This window comes from Gallinula chloropus (assembly GCF_964237585.1).
Source record: "Gallinula chloropus genome assembly, chromosome: 6".
Classification (NCBI taxonomy): domain Eukaryota; kingdom Metazoa; phylum Chordata; class Aves; order Gruiformes; family Rallidae; genus Gallinula; species Gallinula chloropus.
The window spans coordinates 19599686-19615732 of NC_140091.1; the positions used below are offsets into that span (position 1 = coordinate 19599686).

At 38.7% G+C, this 16047-nt stretch overlaps 1 protein-coding gene across 4 annotated transcripts in view; it reads left to right on the forward strand.

Moving 5' to 3' along the window:
- Positions 1–855: 855 nt before the first annotated feature.
- RALGPS2 (Ral GEF with PH domain and SH3 binding motif 2) overlaps positions 856–16047 on the forward strand; it is a gene marked incomplete at its 5' end in the record, with an annotated part of 94914 nt that continues 79722 nt past the window's right edge. For 2 of the 4 annotated variants that reach the window (XM_084265897.1, XM_084265899.1), the window contains 3 exons: positions 871–927; positions 4111–4218; positions 13662–13712. In XM_084265897.1, the coding sequence (XP_084122023.1) occupies positions 871–927; positions 4111–4218; positions 13662–13712 (216 nt within the window). Of the gene's footprint in view, positions 928–4089; positions 4219–13661; positions 13713–16047 lie in introns of all 4 variants that reach the window. The other 2 variants (XM_084265900.1, XM_084265898.1) reach the window with 2 other exon arrangements.

Here is a 16047-nt window from a genome sequence, read left to right on the forward strand (position 1 = left end):
ATAAATAATAGCAACTTTAGAAGCAGTCACACTTATGAACGTAGAGCTGTGAAACCTGATTTATAATCGCTTTTGCACTAGAGGGCACTAATATCTCAGGGAATTGAAGCACAAACCAGTTTTTACACTCTCTGTGACACTTAGGTATTGTGTAGCCGTACTGTGTTTGTAGTGGAAGCCAAAGGCTTCAATTTCTTTGCAGCCTTTTCTCTGTAGAATTGAAAAGTGATAGCATTCTTGCAAACATGCATTGAAAGTTACTGTGTGTTTTCCTCTGTATGTGTGTGTGGTGGGGTCTTTTTCCTCATAACAATTAGGGTAATTTGTGGAGAAAAGCGTAAATTCCACTGGTACTCTTAAATTGTTTTTAATGTGGTAATTTTCAGTTGAAGGTGGTGAATAGGCATATAAAGAAATTATTGGATAATTTCTTGTAAAAGTTATCTAATGCAGTCAACACCAGGAATATACTTTTTAAAGTTGGTAATCAGATGAATCGAATCTCACTAGAACTGATGTTGCAGGCCTAGCTTTGTTAGGGTTAATGCATACATCTACATGTTGATACCTGGTGTATAGAAAATAGTATGGAAAACAATATACAAGTCTGTGCTGCTGTTAGGTGATGGAACTGTCAATAGTTCATGTTGTTTTCAAGTAGGTAATGTTAGAATATGTGTTTGAATCTAAGTTTTGGACCTGTAAATGGTGTATATTTGTTACGGGTTTTAGATGCTGAATCTTGCTTAAAACAAGTGAATAAAATTGTTTGCAATTATTTTTTGCTCTTTGTAGGAATGGTTATTCAGTTGCCTTGGAGATGATCCTGCTGCTGTAAATGTAGGGCAGAAGATTAATGGTGTGGGCAGGATGGACCTAATGAACGGACAGTCAAGCAGTGTTAATATCGCAGCTACTGCTTCAGAGGTAAGGGTTACAAAACTCGGTTATCACATACTTAAGGCTGTAAGTACTCACATTCTGGTACTTTTTTTTTTTAATTTAATTTGTTTCTTTTAACAGATCTGATATGACAGAATCTTGTTTTCTGTGTTGGTTTTCTGTGCCTGTTTAGATATGAATAACTTCAGGTTTTCACCTTTGTATACTAAAGTAAAGCACAAGCTAGCATTTATAGCCTTGCCATAGCCAAAGCTGGCTTTTTAATGTTCTCTTCCAATACATCTAGACAAGAAAGCTTTTCTTCTCAAGTTTCAACAATAATAGATGCTCTTAGTGCAATAAGCTGGGCTGGCAAGGCCTGTGGGAAATGTTCTCTTCTTTGACAGGCACTTCTGTGTGTCAAGAGTGATCTGACACAGTAGTGCTGGAATAAGGCTGTTCCTTTTGTGTCTTGGGCTACATTCAGGCACTGGTATGGATCCCATCTTGCTCTCCAAAGTTACTGCCCTCTAGAATGAAACAGCTACTGAGTGAAGAGCATGTGTATCAATGAAGCTTCTGCTGATGCCTCTTAATTTGTAGTTAATATAGTTTTCCATTTGTCATCTACTTGCTCAGGACGAGACTGAGCAGAGCGAAGTTAGTACCAGAATTTTTGAGTTCTTTTTTCTAGGATTATGGAGCTTTTGAGAGTTATGACTAATTCCTAACTTATTAGAAGTGTTGTAGGGCTTGCAGGACCTGGTTTGTGGAGGAGGTGGAGGGTTGGTTTGCTTCCCTCCCACTCCCCCCAACTCTTATAAATCACTCTCTGAGCTGTTGTTGGTGATTTTCTGTGTGTGTTAACACCTTGTAGTACTGTGGTGGAGGAGACTGAAATTCTGCCTTCAGTGTATATTGAGCAGTCTTTCAAGATCTATTGTTTGTCTGTATCTAGCATGACTAAAATACACCCTTTGGCGTGTATGGATGTACAATACTACCCTAAGCTTTCCACTCAGCGGAGGCAGCTACTTTACAGCTGGTGTATATTATTTGTATTGCTTTTGTCACAGTGGGAAACGGGTTTTCGTGTGTTTTTGTCTCCTTCCCACCTTTCATTCTTCATTTGTCTTTTGTTTAAAGAACAAGATATTCAATAATACTACAGAGTCAGTAATGATGAGAGCCACAAAGTCCTGAAAACAGTTGCTTCCATGATTGAATCTTTGGACCAGAGAGGATTGTTTTTATTTATATATTTAAACACATGTTTTGGTACCTGAGCTGCATGTGCATATGGAAATGGGAAATAGCAGAGGCAAGGTAAAAGGAAAATTGGAGAGTTGTGTTGTCAAAAGGAATCAAATAATCTTCAGCACAGTTTCACAAATACTGTCAAGATTTAAACAAAACTGGAAGACAATTGTTTGTTTTTATACAGATTCTTGTACTTTCCTTCTCATGTATTATGAATCATTAATTGACCATTTGTTGGCATGCGACTAAAAAAAATTTGTGGAGGAAAGCTCTCTCTTTCTTTACTCAGCAAGATAGTCTTGGATGTTTATATGGTGTCTGATTAAAATGGAGTAAATTATATTTTGGCAGAGTTACATGAATCTACTTTCAGCAGGTGGGGTGGGTGTGTGTTCCTATCTTGACTAGGAGGAGGGAAGTCTTGCAACCTAAATGTTTCTGTATGCATGTTGGTTACTGAAAATGCCTGTCTGGTTTGGAGGTTTTGGTGGTGTTTCAAAATTGGCTTTCAGTGAGGTGGTGCTATTAGAAGAATTGAACAAAACCCAGCCATGATTATTAAATGAGTGTGTATTTCTTTGTGTCATTGTAACAAAGTGCCTAGAACCAGACGAGTTTATTTCAGCTGGCTGAATTCTCAAGGAGGTTAAATCTTTTTGTTTCTGCAAGTGGGAAGCCAAAGTCCAAATATATGGTGTAGCCCAAAAATACTGCCTTGTTAGGTTTTCAGGAGAAGACATTAGCACAGTAAGAACTAGTCACCAGCACCAGTGACTGTGTGCTGTCTTCCCTCCTGCCTTGGCATCAGCAGGCATGATGCAAGTGTTACTGTAAGTACAGTGGGACAGTGCTGAAATTTGGTTTCCACCAGACATGATCTGGTGAGGTGCTTGTTCATGTGCATGTTGTATACATGCCCCATACACATAGTCTTGAAAGCTTTCAATGTTAGCAGTAAAATTACATGTACTGTCAGAAAGTGCTTTCATTACATAGGCCAGAGTGTGATCTTTTTGGCTTTCCAGGATGTATCCCCCTGTGAAGGTAGTTAGGGCAGGGTGGTTGAGGATAGGTGAGTGTCCAACATAAGATTAGGTAGGCCTTGGTTGTGCTGAGGGTGTGTTTCACAGCAGAGCTGGAGCACTCAAAATTGTGTATTTCTGAAATAAGTATGCCTGGGCTTCAGATGGGAATGGAACATATCTCTGGATGCAAAAACCCCTTCTTTCTTGTAATGCCTGATCATAGACTAGGTTTGGAATATACCAGAGGATAACGCATAATACATAACACAGATGTATTGTCTTTGTATGAAACATGAAAACAATATGAAGATAATTTCATACAAAGTGTTATTTTTACATGCGTTGTTGTATTTTGCGGGGAACCTAAACACGTTGTAGGTAAAGATCCATAGAAGAATAATCTAGGATCTGCTATTTCTTCCACAGGTGAATTAATAGCATTTAAAAAAACCCTGTGATTGTTTATATTGAGTGTCATCATCAGGAGCAGTGCAATTTTCCTGTTTTAATGCCTCTAAGAGGCACTGGAAGAAATTGGTATTGTTATTTGATGTTAACTGTTCCTTTGCAGCAGCCCTTGTCTTTTTCCTTGCAGTAGAGTTATTTTTTCTGTCTGAAATTGTGTGACACTTTTTTTTTTTTTAATTATTGTTACTATTAACTTTTCTGTCAACAGAATTGATACTAAATTATGTGTTGAAATGCAGCTGTTGTGTTTTGAGGAACACCTTTGAAATCCATTGAAGGCAGCTTGGGAGCCTCTGATTTTACAGGTCTCTGTTAGGAGCAAGTATATCCTGTGGTTGACTTTTAAGGGGTAATTTGCCCAATAGAAGAATTCTGTGAACAGTGCTGTTTGAATAGGAAATTTGCTTTTGGGACTGTAAAAACAAACAAAGAAAGAGATCCAAAATATCATCAGTGTTTCTGTTTGTTTCTGCAGAAGAGTAGCAGCTCTGAGTCCTTGAGTGACAAAGGTTCGGCTGAACTGAAGAAGAGCTTTGATGCAGTGGTGTTTGATGTTCTAAAGGTTACCCCAGAAGAATATGCAGTAAGCAGTTCAAGTCATTTCTGTTACTCCATATTAATCTTCTTGGTATCTTTTCCTTTGCATGTCCATTTCTGTATGTTTTTTACCTAACTTCTGTTGTCCATGGGTTTGAAGAAAATGCCTCCTGCACTGTAGTTCACTGTCTATATTCTGTTTCATGTTCAGTGACCTTTTTGAGTTACGCTGTCCAGGCATTTTTCGCACTCTTACATGTAACACAGACCCAGAGATTCTTAAATCTACGTGATGCAGCTTAATTCTGGCATGCATGTTTTAGTTGCAATGGGAGGTGTCTTAATTTTAAACTCTTTTAATTCTTATATCCAGGGAGTGTTTTCTTCTTTTGGGTGCGGTGATGCAGAATGAGTTGGATATTCTGTGAAATCAAGAACAAATTAGTAAAAATATGTAATCAAAATACTGGGCAATTTTATTTAGTGTGTTTTTAATCCTACTTATAGATGTTAAGATGACAGACTTTAAGTGATTCAGGTATGTTACCTTTAAATTAGGATTTCACATTTTTTATGAGCCTGTGTTTGTACTTTTATACTATCTGATACAGTTTTGCTGTCTTCTCAATTCTCCAAAATAAAAACCTCTTTACTCTGAGTCTTCTCCCTTTTAGAGGTTGTAGAAATAAGTAAATTTGCCAAAAACTTAGGTATGTTGGAAGAATAATGCCTTTGACCCTTAAGCTTGTTTTTGTTCTATTGGCCATTTCCTTATTCTTCCTGGTTTTAGTCCTACCATAAGAGAGAAGTAACAAGTCTTTACCTGGATTTCTTTGTTAATGTGAAGACTACCAGCATGGAGCAGTGTGGCCAAGCTCTTGAGGATACCAGCACTGTTGAGAATGCAGAACTCTGTTAGTAAGGCTTTTGTTGTTGTAGTGGGTATGTAACCCTCAGACTGGACACAGATATGCCACCAATTTGCTTTTTCAGAGTATGTTCAGTGATAGCTGTTGTAAAACGGATGCAGCGCAGACTACTGATGTCTGTGACGTAGCGAAGGCTGAGTTCTATCACCAACTGCAGAACGAATGCTGTTTTAAAAGAAAAAAAAGAAACCCTGCAGTTGTAAACTGAGGAAGCAATTTGTGGGCTGTGCAAGTACTTTATTTACGGAAGGAGAATGTGATAAAGTCAGTAAAACAGCGATAAAAGCAAGTTGCTGCACGAGAGCTAGACAGACAGCTGTCTAATTAATGGTTAGGAAACCTTGGCCTCAAATGAGGAAGAATTGCCATGCATGGGTAGTGTGGGAGTTAGAGAGGTGGGCGATGGTCTCTTCAGCCAGGTGACAGGAGATGGGACAAGGGGAAATGGCATGAAGCTGTGCCAGGGCAGGGTCAGCTTAGACATTAGAAAAAAAAAAAATTTCTGAAAGAGTTGTCAGGGCCTGGAGCAGGCTGCCCAGGGAGGGAATTGAGTCACCTTCCCTGGATGTGTTTTAAAAAAAAGGTAGATGAGGTACTTAGGGATATGGTTTATCTTAGGATGGTATTGGTTGGATTTGATGATCTTCAAAGGTCTTTTCCAACCTTGTGATTCTGTGAGTTAACTTATAAAATCAACGTCAGCACTTGGAAGTCTTATCCTGTGCTTTGTATGTTATATTGCACCTTGATCAAAACAGGTAGCTGTTGGGACAATTACAACTATCCTGGAGAAAGAAGAGCAAATATTTGAAGGAAAATTAAATTAGGTACTGGGAATAGGATTCATGGTAGTAGTTTCAGTACTGGTGTGAGACATTGCACATGTCTTAAGTCCCACTGCATTAGAGACAGCATTGTTATTTCAAAACTGCAGTCAGTGGAGTAAGAGACAAGTTGGACTACAAAAGCTACTGCCTGTAATCCTGTATTTTCAACAAGCTGCTTACCAAGCCAAAGAGAAGCACAAGCATAAATCTTCTTGGTGATTTTATTTCCATATTCTTCCCTTTTGCAGCCATCTAATGCTGTCCTGGACACACAGTCAGTGTGCCATTTCATGTAATGGCCCTTTGTTTGGGCTTATACTAACTTTCAGCAGAATTACACCAGCCCTTCAAGGGGTCTGGTTTGCACGGGAACAGAAATTGGTATTGTAATGTATCTGGAATAGAGCAGTTACAGTGTTGTTACCAACAGGGTGTTTCAAGTTCTTTGTGAGGTTGAAGGCTGCTTGAGAAAGGACCCAGTTATAGTTGAAGCAGGTGAGCTCTTGAGGTGTAGCTGCTGCTGTTGTGAATTTATAGTTTGCTTTATCCCCCCTGCAGCTTAGGAAAACAAAGTTTCCAGGGGATGGCTTGAATGCCTGCATGTTTCATAAATTTTTAGGAGGAAAAAAAATACTATTCAATGAGTATGAAGTAGGACATGCTTTTTTTTTTCCTGCTAAGGATTATATGGGCAGCTTTCTAGCTGTAACTAATAAGGAGACTGTCTCTGTTTTTTAAATACCTGCATTTAGGCTGATCACTGCTCACTTCTTTATTAAACGGTGAAAAGCCACAGAACAAGTTGGTGCCAGTATTACCCGCTGGTGTCTGGCCCTGCCAGTGGAGCCACTCAGTGTGCGCAGGGCAGACAGAGGTGCAGTGAATGCTGTCCATTTTGGTTGAAGGGAGAAGTGTGGTTTTGAGTGTACAGGGCACAATTTGTGGAGGAGGGGTATGTTAGTGGTGCAGTGGCAGCAGAAAGGGGGAGTGGTGGTGAGGCTGAAAGAAAAAAGGAAAATGCTTTGGGGACACGAGCTCCAAATTAAGATGCTGGCGAACCTCAGGTTGAAGAAATATTTTTCTTGCTTTACAGTAAATTCTTATTCCTTAGGCTGCTACTGTTTAATTATTTAACTGTTTATTACTTTTTGACTCACTTTTCCATTTTATATTTCAACTTCACCGCGGTGGTGTAAATATTTGAGGTAGAATTAAGGGAAGTGCAGCTGTATAAATCCATTGCTTTTTTTTCCCCCCACCTAGTTATCTAAGAAGGATTCTTTATTCTTTGCCCTCATCTCTGAAAGCGCTATAAACTAAGTTCACATGAGGATGTGTATTTTTTTTCTTTTTGATTCCATTTAAGCTTTGTCAAATACATGTTGGAAAAAAGAATATTGCTTAATTTGAAAGCAGTACAGAAATAATTCATTAAAACTGTTTAGGCAAGACAAGGAATTTTCCTCAGAGATGTTCCTATGACTGTTAAATGCCAAGTTACCTGTATCTGAAAGAGGTGAGCGTGTGTGTGTGAGGGAAGCAGTTCTCCAGGGTTCTCGAACTGTATTGTGTGTGTAGTAATGTGTTTTCAGGAGAGTGGGGTTCAACACACACAGTTTTTGCCCATTTTTGAACAGAATAAAAATAAACTGGCCTGAGGCGTCATCATCATGTCCATGTTGTGTCATGGCCCCCCAGGAGAACTTTGTTTGTTGTGGGACTCTGGCGGATTCACAGTCCCCTCTGTAAGTTCCTGAGCAGCTGCTGGTGTGAGCTGTGCTACGCGGTTCCTGGCAGTAATGTTGGTTTTGGCCTCACCTCGGGCTGGTTGCCGATGGATTAGGGAGTTAGAGGCAAGTCTGTCTGCTGCATCTGAGAGCAGCTTGAATAAAGCAAAGTACTAGGCCCAAGGAGCTTTTGATGAACAAGAACTTCTGCTTGTGAGTTAGCTTTATGGTACAGAAGAATGCTGAGGACTAAGTATGTTCCCAAGGAGAGCACAAAGAAGCAACTTTGTTATAGCATGTGGAGGAACTATTAATGATAGGTTCTGGAGGAGACTTTGTGAGAAAACAAGTAAGAGTTTCAACACAGGAACTTTAATCCCCCAGCATTCATTTTGGACAGTAGAATTATTCTCCTACTGATGCAGTGCTTAATAAAGGCTTAGCTATTTTTTTCAGTGAGGGAAAATTATTCTGGCAGCCTGGAGAGACACTGCTAAGCCAAGTTGGAAGGCTTAAATATAATTCCTTCTAAAAATTCAGATTAAGGAACAATTTATGAAGTGCTGCTTGACCAACATGGCTTCAAGGAAAATCAGATTATGGCAATATTCTTTAATAACCAAAGTGTAGGTATTTTATTTTTTCTTCTCAGAAAGAGAACTAAGTGTCTCTTCTTACAATGAGAGTCTCTGTCCAGGTGCTCTGTGGGAAGCGCGCTGTCCTCCACGGTAAGTACACAGCAGGAAAGCTTGTAGTACAGCAAGTAGCCTGCCAGAAGGAGCTCATGCTTGAGGAGGTCTAGGGACTGGAAAGGTGGGATTATAGTCTAGGTCAAATGTGAATTTTCACACAGGGGCATGGAGAAGAGCTTTATGATGTGGTGTTAACTGCAGCTACAGGTTCTTAAGTTGTAGGTTTTAATGGAAGGAGGGTGATCCATGTGCCTTCACAGAGAAAAGGAATTGGGGAATATTTTATAATTTCACTTCATCGAACTTCTCTGGTATTCCCCAAAGAAGCACAGTGAGATGTGGTTCTTAATCATCTGGTTGTAAAATTCTAGCCTGACAGCCTTGCATGAGAGGAGTACATCTAAATCACTCTATCTGTGTACAAAGCTGTGTGTTAGTAAGTTTACAAGTCCAACATCTCAACACACAGAAGAGCTAAAATATTTTCATGGGCACTGTCCCCAGGCAAGGTCTTTCAACTACACACAAAAGGTCCCATGCTGGGGAGTAAAAAGTTACCTTTCAACTATTGTGCCCCATCTTGGGTCATTCACCCTTTTTAAAAGATGGTTTTCTCTTATAGGGTTCCTCAAGTGGTTGAGGATAGCGAAGTATATTAGTCATACATTAAAAACATACCTCCTCTAATCATATGCTAGAATTGTTATCTAGGGTAAACAAACCACGGAACTTCCATTTAGATCTTTAATAGCGCAGGCAATGAAGTAGATCTTTAATACATATAGATGAACTCAATAAATGCCTGAAAAGGTAGAAAATACCAAGTTTTCTTGTCTGTGTGATGGGGATGCTTATTTAAATGAGTAAGAATAAGTTTAAGGGTTAGTGTTGCACATGTGATTTTTATTTTTTCTAAATATATGCAGCTGACAACTCAAAGAACAGAGAGGTTATGGTTGGCTTGCTTTGTATAACAAACTGATGTGAACACTTACAATTTTTGGACTGAATATTAAAACATTTAACCACATTTAGGAGAGGGAGCTATCCAGGAATTTGTATTGGCTGGGTTGCGGAGCTGGAATGAGAAAAGTCAGTGCATTGTATCTCTTTGCTGTAGAAACCAAAATTAGTGGCTTGTTTATCAGAGTTTAAATGACCCATGATGTGCTCATAGTAGAAGTTACTTTTTTGTAAGAGTCGAGCAATGGCGTCTAACAAAAATCTCAAATATTTTTTTAAGTTTTGCCTTTTCTGGAGCTATTCATTAGAATGCCAGCCTTTTTGTTCCCTTTATTTTTTACTTAGTAATGAGCAAGCACCCTTAAAATGGTAAAATTCATTTAAGTGTTAGACTTATGAATAGGTTAACATGTTAAAAAAATGTTTTTGAAAGTAATTATGAACTCTTATGTGAGACAGTCACACCTACAAACCCAAATGGCTTCTTATCTCTCAGCTTAGGTATTCAGGAGTCAGAACAGTGAGAGCAAGAAAACTCAAGCGTATGATACTAGAAGAAATAAGTATTTATGTTAAAACTTAATGGGTCTTTTTTAGTTCTTAATTGTTTTTTTAACACATATTGTAATGTTCTTTACTGCAATTTAGAGTCGTATGTGGTGTCCCATGTCTGCTCCCCCTCCCTCCCTGTATTGTATGCCATTCCCTGTTTAAAATGTGTGGTGTTTTGGTATGTGAAGTGTGCTGTGAAGTTTCAATAACAGTCCTTGTTTCATAAGTAGCTAGTGTTGATTCTGTCTTGAAGTATTGGTTCAGGAGTCACTCGTGAAGCAAGTAATGTTCTAATGTAGCTTAGAAAATTCAGGTGGGTTAAGGTGACAAGTTTTTGGGAGCACTGTGAAGGAAGACAACACTTATTTTTAAGCGTTCTTTCTTCTGTGTGAGCAGTGAATCAGTTTCCTGGCTCACTTCTATTGTACTGTTGTTGTCATCTTGGTTTAATGAGGAGGGTTTGCACTGAAGTGTTAGTAACTACTGAAGTGTCCCTGTCTCTTGTAGGGATGTTTTAATATACCCTATATTCAAATTTGATTGAAGCGTGGATTCTTTTGATTTCACCTTCCCTACCCTAAGCAATTGTCTTAATTTCTTCTATTGGGAAGCACAGCTATACATTCTCAGCCATGTATTTACCCAGAAAATAATGTGCATCTGAGAGAGCTTGGCAGACAAACAGGAGGCTAGAGATTGAGTTGGGTGGGTTGTGTTTCAGCACTTGGTTCTTTGCCTTGGAAATCCAAAGCAAGAGTTAACTCTTGCTGTAATGTGTGGCTGCTCTGTTGTCAGGATTGGGTTGGGTGAAAGAAATGAATCCCACTTTTCATTTGTCCCTTTGTATCTTGAGTGTTCTCTGTGAGTAAGGAAGTGTAATTCTTCAGTGCTTGTGCCTGCACAGCCATGGATAGATATGTGGATAGATGGTTTACGGAACTGGGATGGATTTGCTCCTTCCTTGTGAGTGGGGGCTAAAAATAGACAGTGTCCCCAAATACCAGGCGAGTTTGTCCTATCCAGTGGTACAGACATTCTTTGAGATAATTTGAGAATGCCTAAGAAAAGGGTGTCCCTATAAGGGCAGCATTTATCATCTGAAACTTTGATGTATAAACCAACAAACTTGCACCTCGGCTTCTTTTAGGATAAGTGTTCTCTGAACGCATCTTGATTATTAACTTCAAGTTCATTTTGACTCCAGAAGTGAGCCCAATTTTCCCTGCCCCCTTCTTAATTATCATGCTTTTGGAGAAAAACTTTGTTCCCCCTGCTTGTTGGATGTCCATCCCTGCCCCAGTTAAGACAGGCTTTGCCTATTTTTTATTTCAAAATAGCCTAATAAGAGAGCACACTGTTAAATTGCCAAGATGAAAGTGTATTTACTTACCCCGGTACAGTGTAACGTGACACAGACTGACACCTACAATGTTCTGAAGTTTCTAACACTCTTCTATGTGCAGTATAGAGATCTGACTGTGCTCTTCATCATCCGTAGCAGAGCACTGTCAAGCATGTTGTAGCTTCTGGCGAGGTCATACTCCTCTCACTGTCCAAGGGTCCTTGTCCCTTCCAGATAACCCATTCAGGTTAGGTAGTGGGAGTGAAATAGCCTGAAAAATTACTGTACGTGTGTTCAAAATCCTCCAAAAGTGAAGTTTGATTAGCCACTCTTGAAATGGTTTATGTTGCCTGGGTCCTCTTCCCTGGCTAGGAATGCCTTGTTGGTCTTGGTACTTTTTGGGGCAAGATAAAACTACCCCTCTTGAAAAAAGGTTTCATGTGAAGACTTCTGCATTTCTGACCTTGATCAACTTCAACAAAAAAAAAAGTTTAAATTGCTTAAAACAATCTTGTAATTTTAGGAAAAGAAACAATTTTTATAGTCCCTCAAGAAGTAGTCTTTTTTTCCATAGGCATCATAATAAAAAAATAGAATGGCTTCAGTTAGTGAGGCTGCTATCCATTTGAAAGACAACTTTTGTATTTTAAAACAAGTTTATTATATATTTTATTGTAGTTGCTATGGGTGCAAGGCAGTCGAGAAATTTATGTTAAAGGCAAAATGCATTTTGGCCTACAATATTCCTGATTTTTCGTTACTAATCACTGCTGCTTAAAACAAACATAGGGGGGATGTCTGTCCAAGATCCTTGAATTGTTTTATGCTTTTAAGGTGTGGCATAGTGTGTGTTGTTGAGGCAGATGCTGCACCTGATCTGTTGGTTGTTAAATCCTGTTTTAAAATGGTAGTTTGGAGATGAATTTTTAAAGTTGGCATTTAAATAGCTTATGAGTGTTAATGAATAGCAGGTACAAATCACATCCTTCATACCTCATGTCAGTGTTTGTTACAGGACAATGAATGTCTTGTTTATGTAAAAGTTTTTGGATGGGATTTACTGTTACACAGGTGTTCAGATGTGCATGTTTGAGTGTATATTGTCTTACTTTGTAGTTGTATATGTGGATTCATTAAATTGGTCTGATTCATTCTCGCTTTAATCCAAGACTGGAAAAACTACTATAGCTTAAAACCGTCATTGTTTGGAATTGGGAACAGCCAACTAAAACACTGGCCAGGTCAGAAAGTTTCTGAAGTGGGAATTCATAAAGGGCTGGTTATACATCTGTGATATTGTACAGCAAGATACCAGATGATTGTCCATTGTGTCAGTTATAGAAACTGGAACTGAAGGATATAATTGCTTTTTAATGGTTGTGTTAGATTGCCAGAATTCATGCCTAAAAAGAGATATAGAGGTCAAGGAGATCTGCTACAAAATGTGGATATTGTCCTCTTTGGCAAAACTCATGACTTCTCATGTCATTAGAGCAGGTGCATTGCTTTGCAGCTGCTCTCTTTCAACCAGAGCATCCTAGTTACAATTGTTCTGCAAGGTTGACTTGATCCGAGAGGCTATTTTGCTGTGCAACAGACGCATTCAGTGGAAACTGCAATTTGTGAGAGTCACAAAGCTTCAGAGCATATAAATGGGGGATCCCCATTTCCCTGAAAATGGTGAATAAAGCTGGGCAACCCGCATCTGAGGAGACTGAACAAGGTCTCCGGATTCATTGTTAAAAGGATATTTGTGAGATGTAATTCAGAGGATGGCACTGGCATTTCTGGGATACCTACATACTCTTTCTTTTGGATACATAGGGACACAGCAATCCTAAATTGATTGCTCTGTGAATATGTTTTGAAATCCAAAGCCTGGTTTGACTGTGAGTTTTTCTTCACCCTTTTCAAAGCTAAACAGATCCCAGGATGAAAATGTACTTGTTGCTTCTCACTTGCTGGAAGTGAAATGGCTGTATTTAATTTCAGCTGGTGCTGTGCAAATGAGCTCAGCTTGGTTATTCAGACGTGGTTCAAGAATTGACTGGAAAATTTTAGGGGTGTCTCAGTAGAACTGTGTAACACCTAGGCTAAGATTTAGAGTTTGAAGAGAAACTGCACTCAAGCGGCAGAAATTAGTTCCTTGTGTTCCTGGATAGCTTTTTTAATAATGTTTCTGAGTTCAAGCTCTGACTTGCATATGTAAAGTGCAGGGTTATGCTCCTGAGAACAATATCTCATAATTTGTTTATTTTATTAAATGTAAAGTTTGGAGAACTTTATTCTCTGGTTTTGCTGCATGGCTCTGTAGTAGGAATCAAAACCTCTGAAATTAGCTGCCATATGAAAGTCACATAATAAAAGAAAACAGAACAAATACAGTTCTCATGCAGCAGAGCAACTTAATGGAATGCCAGGTTAACTTTGAGCTTAACTTTTTTTTTTTAATTTCAGGGTCAGATAACACTAATGGATGTCCCGGTGTTTAAAGCAATTCAGCCAGAAGTAAGTAGTCTGTTGGTTTTGTTTTCAGATTTAAATGAAAGAAAAGTTATGCCAGTGTATAAATCCTGGAATTGTGAAGTATGTCAATAAATCTGAATTTCTGTCCCAGCTCTGAAGCAAATGGTTTTATAACTAATAAATAGCTCGAACTAACAGTTTGAGGAATGAAGTTTTGGTATTTAAATATGTTCAGCTAGGGATGAAGTATCTGGGTTTTAATGTTTGTGAATGATAAACATCTTGACTATTCTGATCATAATACTTTAGGTTTGAGCTCCTGATGCTTCATGCCGTACCTCATCCTGTCTGGTGTTTCTCTAACTGGTTCATATCTTTTTTTGGAAAAAGAAAAATGGCTGTAACTGCATGTTGTATTCAAGATAGGTGTGATCTGTGGATATGCTGCGATAAGAAATGAACCATGTTTTGTTTTTATGTAATGTCATACTCCTTCCTGGTTGCAGCTGGAGTTGAACTGATGACTTGAGTGTCTTCATAGTGACTATAATAAATTATTCATTTGTTTATCTTTATTTCTTTATGAATAGCATTTTCCTGTGGGCATAGTTTTGCACTTTTGAAGGTTTATTTCTCAGCTTATTGTCTACTTTATTACAACTTGCTGTGTACTTGAAAACATTGTAATGATTTAGCTTTTATGATTTTGGCAATACTAACTCAGGTGGATTTGTGGGGAGTTTTTTTGGGTTTTTTCCTTCACTTTGGATGTGTGGGTTTTTTAAAAGACCCTCCTGTTTGATATTTCTGAATTATTTTTTTTCTGGGTCTTTTTAATAGTAAGAATATATTTATCCTGATCTTCTAGTAGAACATCTTTTTTATTTTTTTTGTCATGCTTTTCCGGTTTACCTGGTTACTGTAAATATTTTCTTCACATGTGTATGTAGGGTTCTCCCTGCTCTGAGTGTGGAAGTTGAATAAGCACTAGGTGCTTTTATGCAGTGTCTCATCTCTTGTGACACTGAGCTTCAAAGGACTGGGCATTAGAAACATCAAGACACCAGTCCAACCAGTTTGGACTTCTCCTAACGATCTGCTGGTAAAGAAATTCCACTGCTTGAGCTTGATGATAGTTTATTCTTTGCAATCTGCTTCCAGCACTGCACAGGGTGAGTAGTCAGCTGTGTAACAAACACAAGGAAGCAAGCAAGTTAAATGCAATGGCAGTGATCCAGTACTCCATACCTAGCAATTTGTTGCTCTTTTAATGCTACCTCCTGTATCTCAGATTAAGTTGTGTGAGCAGACCTAGGGACAGTTTCTGGGAGAGGAGAGGAAAAAAAAGTCAAGAAAGCATGTTAATTTTGTTAGCTGGTCTAAGACATTATTGCAAACCACAAAGGGGAAAAGCAGAACAAAATAGCGAAACTTCTCTAATAGGAAAACTGAGAAAGTAGGTGAATATGTCTAAAAAGTAATTCCTTTTAAGAAATGTGCATGTGCTGCGTAGGAAAAAAGCCCATGTGATTGTTTCACTGGAAAATACCCGTAGGAGGAAGGGAAGCCTATTTGAGACTTCTGAAGTGCACAGAAGCAATTGCAGACACTCAGGGTGCAAGTATTGTTTGTCCATCAGTGCTCCTTCACAGGTAGACAGAGGTCTGTCACCTTGTATCAGATGTGCCTCTCAATTCTGTTAATCCCCTATGGAAAAGGCGCATACAGATTAACTCTCAGGGCAGAAGCAGCTAGACACAATTAAAATTCTTTCCTTCTGTTTTGCAGATGGGGAAAACAGGTGTGGAATACTTGGTTTGCCTAAAGGTGTCTTTACAGCAGAGTAATGAAGTGTTGTAGGTTTCTGAGTTTATTTGAAGTATCTACCAGGCTGTGTGGGCCATATCCAGCTGTTAATTCAAGTTGTAAATCTTTATTCGTACCTTGCCCCATGCACTGAAGCACTGTTGAGTTTATAATTAGAACAAAACATTGTTCAGCTGATTTCACCTGCATAAAAGGGCTTCTAAACCGAGGCTTTATTGAGTGACAAAAAGGTGCTGATAGAGGTTGAGTTTCTGTTATGGGTGCTAGTAGATACGCTGTTTAGAACGAAATTTCACAGCCCTTGCCTGGATCATAGAATCACAGAATTGTAGGGGTTGGAAGGGACCTTGAGAGATCATAGTGGATGATGAACAATAACATCTTTCCCAGTGTGCCAGCACTTAAAAACTCTGTGTTTATCCTAGACTGTTGTAATTCACCATCAAATCTTTTGTTATACAGGCTGTGAATCCATCTGCTTCCCCAGGTCTTGAGAGTGGTATATGAATTAACATTTTTAGCCTTTAATGTATTTTCATTTGTTTTCCTA